At 43.2% G+C, this 13,484-nt stretch overlaps 2 protein-coding genes across 6 annotated transcripts; both read left to right on the top strand.

Annotated features, from left to right (window-relative positions):
- The first annotated feature begins 17 nt into the window (after window positions 1-17).
- TMEM231 (transmembrane protein 231) lies at window positions 18-5,559 on the top strand. 2 transcript variants are annotated; one of them, XM_084532940.1, is made up of 7 exons: window positions 18-459; window positions 531-700; window positions 1,577-1,705; window positions 2,961-3,104; window positions 3,695-3,776; window positions 3,910-4,020; window positions 4,909-5,559. In XM_084532940.1, the coding sequence occupies exons 1-7, from the start codon at window positions 318-320 to the stop codon at window positions 5,091-5,093; spliced, it is 963 nt and encodes a 320-aa protein (XP_084389066.1). In that variant the 5' UTR covers window positions 18-317; the 3' UTR covers window positions 5,094-5,559. The 2 variants fall into 2 exon arrangements, with proteins under 2 accessions (XP_084389066.1, XP_084389067.1); XM_084532941.1 differs by lacking the exon at window positions 1,577-1,705.
- A 274-nt stretch (window positions 5,560-5,833) lies between these two features.
- LOC311443075 (carbohydrate sulfotransferase 5-like) lies at window positions 5,834-13,270 on the top strand. Of its 4 annotated transcripts, XM_084532936.1 has the most exons (3): window positions 6,190-6,246; window positions 6,544-6,982; window positions 11,314-13,270. In XM_084532936.1, exons 2-3 carry the CDS (start codon window positions 6,975-6,977, stop codon window positions 12,521-12,523), a joined length of 1,218 nt encoding a protein of 405 aa, XP_084389062.1. In that variant the 5' UTR covers window positions 6,190-6,246; window positions 6,544-6,974; the 3' UTR covers window positions 12,524-13,270. The 4 variants fall into 4 exon arrangements, with proteins under 4 accessions (XP_084389065.1, XP_084389063.1, XP_084389062.1 ...); XM_084532939.1 differs by lacking the exon at window positions 6,544-6,982 and having other exon boundaries at window positions 5,834-6,288; XM_084532937.1 differs by lacking the exon at window positions 6,544-6,982 and having other exon boundaries at window positions 6,127-6,246.
- Window positions 13,271-13,484: the final 214 nt, after the last annotated feature.

Raw genomic sequence — 13,484 nt, 5'->3', positions numbered from 1 at the left:
GCAGCGCTTCCGGCCCAGCGCTGGCGGCCGGAGCAGTCTGAACGCCGAGTTCCGAGGCGTTCCCGGGGCGCTGGAGGTCGCGTCCCGGGTCCCGGGGGTCCCGGGGGTCCCGGTGCCGTGGCAAGCGCCCTCGCCCGCGTCCCGCTCCTGTCGCCGGCTGCAACGAGCCGTCCCGGAGCGCGCGACCCCAATGCTCATTGGCTGCTGCGCCCGTTCCTCCTCGGCGCCCCGGCGCGCTGATAGGCGCTGCGTCCCGTCAGTCCGGCGCCTCGCCGTTGCCGCGGTGAGGGCGAGGGCTGCGGGCGGGCGGGCGCCCGATGGCGGGCGTGGAGCTCTTCTCGCACCCCGCGTTCTACACTCGCTACCGGGCCGGGCTCTGCTCCGCCGCTGCGCTAGCGCTGCTGCTCATCGCCGTGTTCACCTACGTGCCGCCGCTGCTAGTGGCCTACCGCAGCCACGGTGAGCGCCGCTCGGCCCCGCGCGGCCCGGCCCGGCCCGGCGCTGAGGCCCCGCGCTGTGTCTGCCCGCAGGTTTCTGGCTGAAGCAGGGCGCGTACCGTGAGCAGCCCACTGTGCGGTTCCGGTACGAGGTGCTTTTCGTGGCCACCACCGGGCCCGGCCCGGGCAGCTTCTTGGCGTGGAGCACGTTCCCAGCGTTCAACCGGCTCCAGGAGGACAGATTGCGAGTCCCGTTTCTGTCGGTAGGCGTACCGGGCGGTGCTGGCGGGGACGCGGGTCGCGTTGGTGGTGCCTGTGAGCGAGTGGGTGGGCGCGCACCGCTGCCTTCGAGGAGCAGCAGCAGCCTCGTGTTTTGCACCTCACGGTACGAGTCTCTCGGGACGGGTAGTTTTTAATCAGCTCTTTTTTCTTTTTTTTTTTTTTTTTCTTTTGTCTTTTTCCTTTTTTCTTTTTTCCCTCTCTGTATGATTTATTGCACTCAGAAGCTTGCAGGGGTTCACTGGTAACTCATGGTTTTTAATGCAGGTATGTGCTTTCAAAAGCCTGAAGTCTCTACTCTGCAAGCAAATGTTTCTTCTGGGATTCAACAGTAGCCGTTACTTATCTGTGAAAGCTCTGTTACGCCTCCCTGTTATGTTTGCAGATAGCTGAAGAACTGTGCATTTGTCGCACAGAAGCATAGCAAGTCTTGGCTCCCAGCCAGGGATTGTACAAGGCACACAGAAGCTGATAGGAAGCAAGCTGCAAGGGCAGAAGGCAGAAGCTGTGCATTCGCGCAAGATGTGGCAGAAGATCCATCATGCGTACCAATGCCAGTATACAGGGAAGATTGCTGGAATGGCATAGGGCAGAAGAGTTCTTATAGGGCCTGATGAACTTTCCCTCCCTGGGGAGCACCCAGGGCATAGTGTTACAAACAAAATTTAGGTTTCTTGCTTGTCTCTAGTCTCATGTCTTTAAATTAGATTTTTATTGTTTTTCCTATGGAATCATTTGATTCCTTTTTATGAATATGTTGCAGGTGTGGAGATCTCCTAGACAATAACTATTCTTTGTATTTCTTTTTAACAGGAAGTTCTTAAGCAAACAAGCAAAACCATTCTTACTGCTTCTTTTAGACTAGGGAGGAAGACAAAAATCAAGATGGCAAAATGGATCAGTTACATTTTAAACTGGAGCTTCCGCTACAATCTACCGAGCATGTAGTTGGTGTTCAGCTGATTCTAATCTTTTCCTACCAACTCTATGTGAGCATTTTTCATTTTATTCATTGTGACATATAGGCCCAATATAATATTCCAGCAGTGGTTATGCAAAGCAAGAAAGAATCTTTATGCATTTGAAATTCCTATTCAAAAGATTTATTTTGCTAATATATTTGATTTCCTTCTCTACTGGGTCATTCCTAGTTTCAGTTTGTTCCACTGGTATGGTGGTTGGTGTGTGTTTTGTTGTTGTTCTGTGGTTATTTTTTGTTGTTGTTTTTGAAGCTGTACGTCCTCCTATTGGGTTGTGGTGCAGCATAGAGGATAGATCTACAGTAGTAGAGGTTGGAGGGACAGGCTGCTGCGGCATCCTGAAACTCCATAGGTTTTGTTTGTTTAAGAGCTTTTGAAACAATGATAATAATTTGCCAGGATCATCCATACCTCATAGCTGAGAGGGGACAAAAAGGTGTCTCAGGGAGACAAGAACGCTTCTGCTGCCATTGTCTCTCTCTCAGGTGTTAGTGGGATTAATAGCTAGAAGAGTGGATAAAACACCGCTGCACAGAGAAGCCATGGATGCATCCGAAGGCAGCAATAATGTATAGAATAGAGTTTGATGTAGCCAAACAGATGAGGAACTTTTACTTTAGCTTGTCTGAGGGACTCTTGCTGGCTGCAGGTAGACAAGTTTAGCTAACCTAAACTTTCAGCTGAGCTAAAAAAAATTAATAATCTTAAACCCCTGAGATCCAGAGTAAAAGCCTTTACAGTCCTAAATTTATGTGCTGAAGTATTAGTTTAGTCATTAATATCATGTGGAAAGTTCCAGTAGTCACAATGCCTTTGTTTTACAGTAAATTTGAAATTTTCTTTCAGATTGAATGGCAGATGAGGGCAGAGGAATTTCCTTATCAAGCCCTTATTGCAGGGTATTGGTTTTGATGTCTGAATATTTTAAAGTTTACCTTCAATGAATATGTTTAATTATCTGGCTGCTTTTAACATGTTATGGAAAGTCTTTTTTTTTTTTTTTGACATTAGCCACAAACTGTTGGACTCTGCTGAATTATGTACGGAACTTTTAAAATCAAAGTTAGTTAATCAAGAACTATACTAGTTTATTTTCATATTTCTCACTTGGTCCTCCCTTCTTTAGAATAATGTGATGATCTGAAACCTGGGCATCAATAAAATAAAATCTATGCAGAGGATTTATAGATACAAAGAGTTAGAAAACTGTTTGTGGTTTTGTTTGCTTTTCCTGATTTTTCTTTTCTCATGTTCACTGTTTCAGAGAATGTCAACGCTTGTGATGCAGAGCATGGCTTTTCTTCAGTTTTTTTCTCCTGTACCAGGATCTCAGCTCTATATGAATGGAGACCTGAAACTGAACCAGAGGCAATTACTTAACCACTGTGGACTGGATACCAGATACAATGTGAGGACTTCTTTATTATTATTATTATTATTATTATTATTTTTGTCTTTTCTCCATTAATTTCCTCCCTTACTAGCACCATAGGTGACACTCTAGTTATTCATACCCGAGGGACCCAAGGAAATGGCTTGAAGCTGCAACGGGGGGGCAGTTCAGGCTGGGTATCAGGAAAAGGTTCTTTACTGAGGGGGTGGTCAGGCACAGGAACAGGCTCCCCAGGGAATGTGTAACAGAACCAAGCCTGCCTCAGTTCAAGAAGCATTTGGACAATGCTCAGACACTTGGTCTGATTTTTTGGGTGGTCCTCTGGGGACTTGATGGACTTGAGTTGGACTTGATGATCTTTGTGGATCCCTTCCAGCTCAGGATATTCTATGATTCTATGTTTGCACAGAGCGGACCGTAGAACTTCTGAACTCTTAAACATTTATTTGTAAGGCTGAAGGGTAGAAGAGAATCTTTTGCCAAGATGTTTAGTGTGACATCTGTGTGCTTTCCTTTCAAGACATGGTTACTTTGCTTAACAAACTCAGTAGGATTACTTTCTTGAAGAGTGGACAAGTAACGTAAATATCTCCTTGTGTCAACAGGTGTCTGTGGTCAATGGCACAAGTCCTTTTGCAGCTGACTATGATCTAACAAACATCATTGCAGCATATCGAGATAGAAATGGTAAGCCTGACTGTACAGCTGCTAATTGCAGCACAGCAGTAGTTAGCATATTGGTAGTTGCTCTTAGAGGATTTAAATTCTGTATTAAGACTGAAAACCCCATTAACTTGGATGTTTTCTTTCCCCATTTTAGTGACGACAGTTTTTTCAGATCCCAACCCTGTTTGGATGACTGGAAGAGCAGCAGATACACCATTCATCATTAATGCTACTATTCATTACCCAGAGGAAGTTATCCTATATCCTTAGAAAACTGCATTAACTGAAACATAATTGGATAGCATTATTCGAGCCTTCATATACAGGCCAAATGAACACTGCTTTCTCCTAGACTTCTTGCTAAACTTTTCCTTTGTTTGCTGAGCATATGCTATAGTTGCAGCGTTAGCTGAATACTTGTTTACCCGTAACTCCGTGTGTGCAACTTCCAGATGGTTCTGCTTACATAACTGTTTTCTGTCTTTACTGGGAACCCCTGCTGCTCTTCACCCTTACTAAAATGACCTTTTAAGGTGGTTTCTGAGCAATTCATAGTGAATCTCATTAGTAAGCCTTGCTTTGGTCCTGCAGTCCCACTTTGTTGTGGATACAGAAGAGAAGTAATGTTTGCTACTGGCAAAGCATGATACTACACTTTCCGACCTAAAGCAAATCAGAAATCTGTATACAAGGTTGGTTCAGCCAATAATAACCCCTGAAGTGGATGTGGCAAATCTGTTACCTATACAGACAGTCCTGAAAACTTTTTGCTCCAAAAGAATGATTTATGTTCTTTACTCGGTTTCTCAGACAAGAACTGGCCCATGTTTCGAAGAAAATGTATATAGCACATCTCTCACAAGGTTTATTTACCTGCCTGAGTATTACCAATATCTGCTTTCTGGTGAAGCAGGGACAAAATAGACATTTTGCACAGAATTGATTTGAACATCTTCTAGGATAGGTATTTTGCACAGCATTTCTGTGGTAAAATGCTTTTTGAGATTTCTGTGACTCAGCAGCTTTGCGGTTGCCACACAAACTGATGTCTAACCAATTTGGTGCCTTTCCACCTCTGATTCTCTTGTTTAGTTACTGCAGTGGTTGTATGAGAAGTTTCTCCATTAACACTCCTTGACTCTCTTTAAATATCAGCCAGGATTTTGGGAAATCATTAAATTTGCCTGGATCCAATATGTCAGCATTCTCCTTATCTTTCTCTGGGTCTTCGGTAGGATTAAAATGTTTGTGTTCCAGAATCAGGTGTTCACTACAACTCCAATATCATCAGTTCTGCCGTTGTCTCCAGGGTTGTCCTGCAAACAGCATCAGTCCTGAGGAAATGCCTGAGAAAACTTTAAAGAAACCCAGTTCAAAAATCAGTACCTGCTTTTATTATCTGTACACACTTTTTACTTTGAAAGATAGAACTAGGTATGTATGTTCTGAGTACGTTCTCTCCTTGCTCTATGTTGCTATGACATTATGTAATTTTTCCTTTTTAAAATATGTTAATTCATGCATCTCTGTGGGAACATTTTCGGACTGAAATGGTTAACTTTGGACAGTTAAACAACCCCCCCCTAAAACAGGTAGTCCTTTGTTTTTGATGAGATTATATGGCTACCACAGGAGAGTACAAGAAAAAATATACCTGCATGTGGATCCATAACAGCTAGTATTGAGACTTCCTGAAGCTCCTTTTCTTGGAAGGCTGGCTGTAAGAACTTTTCCTTTAGCTTGCTAAGCAGCAGTAAATAAAAATTCCACTGCAGTCCAACACCATGCTACTGCACAGAACTACCGTGTATGCACTTGTCAGAGAGCAATCTAAACCTCGTTCACTGAGGACAGACTGAGAGGCATGCTAAAATAAGTTTGCTTTCTGGAAGTGTCTCGTTAGGAGAAAAAGTAAGTAGTGGGTTAAAAGTCTCACAATAAAAGATAAAAGCGGGTTTGGAAATGTCTGGGGGCGCGAGTATTAAGAGCATGCCTCAGGGGCGCTGCCAGATTGAAAACGCCTCCGCGCTCGTTTAAGGAGCCGAGCGGCCTGCGGCGGGCGGCACAACCCGGCTCCGGTGCAGGGCTCGCGCCAGGCCGCTAACGGCACCGCGGCTGGGCTGCGGGCGTCGAACCCGGCGGGCCCGGGCCCCTCGAGAGCGCCGTGGGGTGTGCGGGGGCACGGCCCGGGCTGGCAGCGTGGCAGCGGAGCGGCTGCGGTGGGGCTCCCCGGACCCTGCGAGCGGACGGCTGCGGGCAGCGGGGGCGTGCCCGGCCCGCTGCCCCCTGCCGCGCCGGTCCCGCTTGGGCGGCCGGGGGCGGGGCGGGCGGCCCCTGTCAGGCGGGTCCCTGCCGGGGATGCTCCAGCGCGGGGCGGATCGGCGCCTTCCCGGGCTCCTCCCGCTGCCGCGGCGCCTTGGCCACGTCTGAAAGAGGCCCATTGTCTCCGTGGGGAGCGCGGATGCTCGCGGTGCCGGGAGGCGGCGGGGAGGTACGGCCGGGCCGGCGGGGGCGGGGGGCGTCCCGCAGGGAGGTACGGCCGGCGAGCCGGGCGGGCGGGGGGTCCGCGGCGAGGACGGGCCCTTCCTCGCCGTCCGCCGGCAGCGCCCGCGGCCCGGCGAAGCGGAGCGCTCTCTTTCAGCCGCTCGCGCTGCAGGACTGGGCGGCCGGTGGCTTGGCGGCGGGGCTCCGCGCGGTGCCGCGGTGCGGTCGGTTGCGATCAAGGGGACGCTGCTGAAAATGTGCTTTTTTTTTTTTTTTTTTTCCATCCTGTCCTTTACTTTCCTAGAGAATATGGCTGATCCGAGTCAAGGTGTTTTTGCCGGAATTAGACTGTTAAATCAGGTGCTGTAGAGAGCATTTCCTGCCGTTCCGGGAAGTCCCTTCCCACTTTTCTGCAGTGTCCAGCCTCTGTGTGTAGGTGAAAGCGGCGTGTAGGAGGAACGACCTTGTCATAGTTTCTTACCTGGAACGGTTGCTTCCGTGGGGCTCTGCGCAGCGCGCCTCTGCCCTCGCGTCCCCGGCCGCTCCGGGCCGCCGCCGCCCTGGTGCTGGCAAAGCCCGCGGCGGGGGAACGATCGGTCACCGTAGGTGTCCCCACGGCCCCAGTTTTGCCATCCTTAGAAACAGTCGGTATTCCCAACGCAGATCTGAAGACACGAGGTCTGCTCAGTCGCAGTCTTGTTTTCTAGCAGCTGAAGACACCTTGTGATCCTCAGCATGGAAAAGTAGGTGTTGTAGGGCTATGCCTTGACACTGCCGTTTGTTCAGGGTGTACAACTTTATGTAACTCCAAACCGTTTTGGCCAAAAAAAAAACATCTTATATACATATATACATATATATATATACACACACACATATATAAAACTTTTATAGTTATATCATGAAATCTGTGGTATGTTTCATTACATTATGAAGTATTACATTACATTATGAAGTATTTAAGCTTGATGGTTACCTGGGAGTGACTCTTCCATGTCTTTTACCACTAAATTGTAAAAGAAACGCTGTTTTCAAAAGCAGAAATAGCACCGTCAGCTAAAATGATAATATAATGTCAGAATTTAAAACATCTGATTATGGTTCCTTTAATGTAGTTTAATTATTTCTGTTGTTGTACTTTCACTGTTAGGTTAAAATAATCAAACAGGCAATCCATTCAATGATTTAGCAATCAACAACTATTGGAAATACTTTTAACTCTTTTTGAAGTACTAGTGGTTATAGAAGACACCCTCTAAGCTTTTTAAATTATTATTATTATTGTTATTATTTTTTTTTTTTACCACACATTGTTGACAATACAGCAAGCTTTTGTCTTGTGAAGATGTTCCATTTCCAGTTATGGAATACCATTGTTAAGCAATGTTTTGTCAGCCGTGTGATTTATAGGAAGAATTACTGTAATGTTGTGCTTTGTTCTCGGATCTGTTTTGTAATGTTCATGCATTTTCACTGTTTCAAGCAGCAAAATTGTTTCTAATGTAAGCTCACAGAAGCAATTCTGGTGGTGGTGATTTTGTTTTGGTTTGTTTTCTCTTATACACATCGGTGTAATGTCTTACATCTGAAGTATGTAATGAGTAACACCTCCATAAAACATAGACCTCCAAGTGATCTTTGCTCTGTTTATCAAGCCATGCACAAACATTTTCCTATTAATTCTATAAAAGGCATGACACTTACTAGTATGATCATTTTCACAGTCAGTTCTGAGGTGTACCGTGGTGAATTATAAGTACATAAATCTTACGTACATTCAACTCTAATGTTTGGTCTGAAAGTCAGCATTTAGTGTATGACAGTCATACAGGACAAAATAATTTTCTGCTATTAAAAGCCACAGGATATAATACATTATTGGATATTCATTCAAATTTGTATTTTTGCATTTTGTGGAAGTTAAACTTATTTCTTTGTAATCTATAAAGACTTTGGCTTTAAAAAAATACTTCATACATACAAGCTGTTTTAAAAGCAAGTGTGCTTGAAATGTTCTTAGACACAAAATGGCTGGGGAAGACTTTGGCAAAGACAGCTATGATTCAGTTGCTCAGAACTTATTTTGTGGGAGCAGGTACTTGTAATTCTTCCCTCAGCTGTTTTCAGTTCTTTGCTTTATTCTAGCCCAAATTTTCAGTTTTCCTGCAACAAACCCAGATCTTTTTGTTCTGAGAGAGTCTTTCATGCCAGTCTTTTGCCCCAGGTCAGAGAGCCCATATGCGCTGCTCTCTTTCTGTCTTTAGTATAATATAATAGGAGGATTTTTTTTCTTTTTTTTTTTTTAACTCTAAAATTAATTTTTGTTCATTTTCAGGTTGAATTCTGTACATAAAGGAAGTTCACTCAACAGTAATGCTGTTCCCAGACTGCAAAGATGTTTGCTTGATTACAATATTACTTGTCTCATGTGACAAATCCCTCATGTGATAAGTCCTTAAAAGCATGAGTTAAACGATCATCCTCTGCACAAATTATTTCTTCCCTTCTCCATATTTTGGTACCATTTTAGGTCTGAAAAGTGCTCTGTTAATACAATTGTAACTGTTATTAAAATAATTTATGCCTAGCAGCATCTTTATGTATAAAAGTGTATATTGTGATACCAACTATTGTGATACTTCAAATTTTGCAGAGACGTGAATGGTGTGAGGCAACTTGATGTCCTTATCAATCAGATTTTCTACTTCTTGCAGCACCATTGCCACTTCTGTTCATTCTGGTCTCATGAGCGAATGAGAAGGTGCTTGCTAAAGGATCTGGTCACCGAGAAGGTATCTGAAGTTGCAGTAATGGACAGGAAGTCCAGCTGCTGTTGTGCTCCCTTTCAGCCCTTGGTTCATATTCATCCTGGACATAGTCCCGGGCAGCCTGTTCTGAGTGTCCCTGCTTGAGCAGGAGTTTGACCAGAAGACCTCCCGAAGTCCCTTCCAACCCCAACCATTCAGTGATACTAACCATGGTCCTTTAATCACCGTTTTGACGGGGCAAAAGACTTGCAGTAGCTTAATGAAAAACACGTGTTTGTTTTGTTTTGTTTTGTTTTGTTTTGTTTTGTTTTGTTTTGTTTCACAGAAGCTGTGTGAGCTTATACCTTTCACTGTTCATTTGTACTTTGTAAGCTTGGCAATTAGCTGTGTGGTTCCGTAAAGTGAGTAGTGACCCAGGAGGCTTGAGGGACCCGATCATAAGGGAGGCCTAGTATAACTCCACCTGAAAAGTATATGTAAATAATTTGATGACACAATTATGCACTAGATGTTCAAAAGGTCTAATCATTGATAACATAAATATCTGAGTGAATGGCTCGAGATGTATTTTGTTGGCAGCCATGATCAGGCTCCTCCTTTCGTAACTATGCCTTTTTTCCCCCCTTCCTTGTGCCAGCTCCAGTACTGTTATGTACAGTGTTGCATTGCTTAGACACTAAAGAGCTAGGTTAAAAAAAATGAGTGATTAGTTCTCTTCCAAGCTAGCAGACTGAAGTGGCTTAGCAGAGTGTCTGATAAGCATTAGGAACTATGCAAGGGAGGCTTAATGGGCCTTGGGTTTCATCTTCAGAGGTGCTGTTGCAGGCATGTGTCATGGATATTGGTGCAGCATTGATGCAAATGTGGAGTCACTGGACAAAATGCCTCAATGGGCAGCGTAACAAAATTGGGGATATCCATGGTTTTAGAGATATATAAATGCTTTTGCGTAGCTACAGAATGATATTATGTGATGAAGAAGGGAACATAATAAAAGAGTGAAAAGGCATTTTTAGCTGAGTAGGTGAATATAAAGAGTATGTCATGCAAGTGAAAGACGGGAGTTTGGGAGAAAAAAAAATATTTCTGCTCTTTTCCTTGGCTTAAAAACAAAAGTTTAGTAGCAAAACTGTGTTCATTTAAGATAGCGTTTATATCCTGATGAGACATTTGGGCAGTGGAAAGAGCTGAAACTGCCTGTTTTTACCATCTCTTTTAATTAACCATTTATTTCAGCTTTCAGTACTAGTAAATAGTCTTTTTCATGTTTTATAATGCTAGCACTAAGAACTTAGCTCATGTATTACCTCAAATGGTTTTGCATCTGTATTTGCTAGTCTGCATTATTTGTTTTCAACAGTCCAGAGTGTTTCGGTATATCTGCCATTCATTGTAACAAGAAAAAAAAATACGTTTAAATGCAGTTAGATAGTAAATACTTCCACATAAAAGCCTTGATACGGTCTTCATACCTGAGAATTCATGTTTCCCTAAAACCCAGCCTGTTAACGTACTAACTGCTTTCAAGTGGAATCTGCAAAAGTGAGAGTACAAAGTCAGGTGCCAAAAATCTCTAGGAAAAAGTTGTGAGGAGTGCATGTAGCTAATTCTAACTCAAAAATGGATAGTTCCTTAATCACTCATGGGGAATATGCACTCCATACAAAAGGCATGCATCCACTGCTTGTCCCGTACAACATTTATAGCCAGAAGCTGTTTGAGGTTGCAAGTTTACACCCATCTCCTGTAATTTTGAAAAACAGGATGTTGTGCACTATCATCAGTTGGTTTAGTGTCCTACTGTCACCACAGGGCGCAACACTTAGAGTTAACGAGAAGATTATTTTAATTTCAGTACCTGCAGTTGCTAATGTTCCCATCTAGCAATAAAAACCCTTGTTAGACTGAGATTGAAATACAGTGGAGTGGAGTGACTAAGATTTTCTTTTTCCTTGGCAGCATTTCCCAGAATCCAAGCTGAGACCATTTTATATTTTTTATTATTTTTTTTTCCAGCAGTTGAGCAGCCTCAACACAAGGTTTCTTCACTACTTCAAACCTTCACTACAAACTTACTTCTACTGTGATCTTGCTGTAGTGCATTTCTTTCTTTCTGTTTTCAACACCCATCCATCTGCAGATGTTCTCCTCCAAATACCACTGACAAAGGAACCTAATAGTGCTGAATTATGTATATGAACATTTAAAGAAAGGTCTTACTAATGCAAGAGTTTGTATTGTGTAAGTTTTATCATTGTTATGCCATAGCATCAACAGCTCACCAGCATTTTCCTTCTCTTTTTCAGCTTTTTTAATTGCTTTTCCTCAGTGAGAATGGCAAGGATTCGGATCTCTAGCACAATTGTTATACTTTTTGTTATGGTTCAGACTGGATTCTTAGTCTTCATGTATGCCCGGTACAGTAGCTTCATGCTTCAGTCTGAGGAGAAACCGTCTCAAGTCCACATCCTCATTCTCTCCTCCTGGCGGTCAGGATCTTCTTTTGTTGGTCAGCTTTTCAGCCAGCACCCCAGTGTCTTCTACCTGATGGAGCCTGCCTGGCACGTGTGGGTTACGATGTATCAGAACAGTGCGAAGGTCTTGCACATGGCAGTGCGGGACCTAGTCAGGTCGGTCTTTCTGTGTGACATGTCTGTGTTTGATGCTTACATGCCTTGGAAAAGAAACTTATCTGATCTTTTCCAGTGGGCAGTGAGTCGAGCTCTATGTTCAGCTCCTGCTTGTGACTCCTTTCAACGTACTGACATAACCAGTGAAATGGCATGCAAGACTCTATGTGGACGGTACCCATTCACCAAGGTGGAGGAAGCCTGTAAAACTTACAGCCATGTTGTCATCAAGGAGGTTCGTTTTTTTGACTTGAAGGTCCTCTACCCACTTCTCACTGATCCATCCCTGAACCTCAAAATCATTCACCTGGTCCGTGACCCCAGGGCAGTTGTCAAGTCACGAGAACAATCAGTCAAAGCATTAGCCCGTGACAATGGAATTGTTCTGAGTACCAATGGCACTAAAGTGGAAGATAGCAAATACAAAGTAATGCAAGAGATTTGTAGAAGTCATGTTCAGATTTATGAAACAGCTACTCTAAAACCACCTAGTTTCCTTAAAGATCGCTATCTGATGATCCGTTTTGAAGATCTGGTGAGAGATCCATTATCAGAAATCTCAGAAATGTATAAATTTGCAGATCTTAGTTTGACGCCCACACTCAAAAGTTGGGTCTATAACATCACACATGGACAGGGGCCAGGAAAAAAAAAGGAAGCCTTCAAAATCACGTCTCGAGATGCAGTCAATGTTTCCCAGGCCTGGAGAAATGTTCTTTCATTCCAGAAAATTAAGAAAATACAGGAAGTTTGCAAAGGTGCTATAAACATGCTTGGCTATCAGCTAGTGGATTCAGAAAAAGAACAAAGAGATCTGTCACTGGATTTAGTGTTGCCAAGAAGACAAAACCAATTCAGCTGGTCATCATTTAATCCAAAGAACTAAGACGTTACTTTGAAAGATGGGGGTGAGTGGTGGGGAGTATTTATCTATTGTGCAGTACATAAGTAATTTGAAAATCCCTGTCTGATGAGTTTAATTAGCTTCCTGTCTGATGGTTTTCCAAGTAGTGTAAGCAGTTTTTTTTTTTTTTTTTTTCCTCCTGAGTTTTGTACACTACGAAACAAACAACAACAAAAACACAAGAAATGCAGCAAGGTACTTTTGCGATTGCAAATTTACAACAGAACTGGGCTGTTCTCATCATTGTTTTAAAAATATAATTTAAATACTTTGTATTAAAGAAGTTTAATAAGTGATCCTTGATAATAGTTTACATCTAGTTCTGTGTTTTAAATACTCAAGAATTTCTGTCTTTAATTTGTGTATAGGGAACAAAGTAGAAACTGATTTCACTTTTTTACCTAGAATCACTTGACTTTTTTCTTTTGTTCTAAAGTTGTGCAGTTGTGTATTTTTTAGGCTTCCTTTGATGCTTTTAATTTCAACATAAATGTTCTTCAAGTGCTGGGATAACAGCAGTCGTTCTGTTTTAAAAGGCTTAAGCAGTAGTTTCACATACTGATAGATTTCTTAGAGCTTTTACTGGAATGTCAGATTTTGTAGTCAGATATTTGAATGGAAGTTGGCAGAGAGCTCTATTCTTGGGATGGAAAAAAAAAAAAAGAAAAGAGGTAAAGAAACTTTGTGGGGAGTCTCTGTGGAAATATGTGGAATATAATGGTGTCCTAATTGTGCGTTTTAATGCTGTGACAGAGTAGGCACATGCTTGATTCCACAAATGCAATTTACATCATTATCCCCTTTCTTCCACACAACAGGTATTATTATTGAAGGTCACTGAGAAACGTAAGGTGTCTTTTTTAATACAATACATCTGTATTAAAAGCCAGCTGTGCTTACAGGGAGGGCACCCAATGCAAAATGGACATGCTCTGATGTGACC

This window comes from Aythya ferina, assembly GCF_964211825.1.
Source record: "Aythya ferina genome assembly, chromosome: 12".
Lineage (NCBI taxonomy): Eukaryota > Metazoa > Chordata > Aves > Anseriformes > Anatidae > Aythya > Aythya ferina.
Note: the sequence above shows the minus strand (reverse complement) of the source record. Positions and strands in the feature narration are given on the sequence as shown.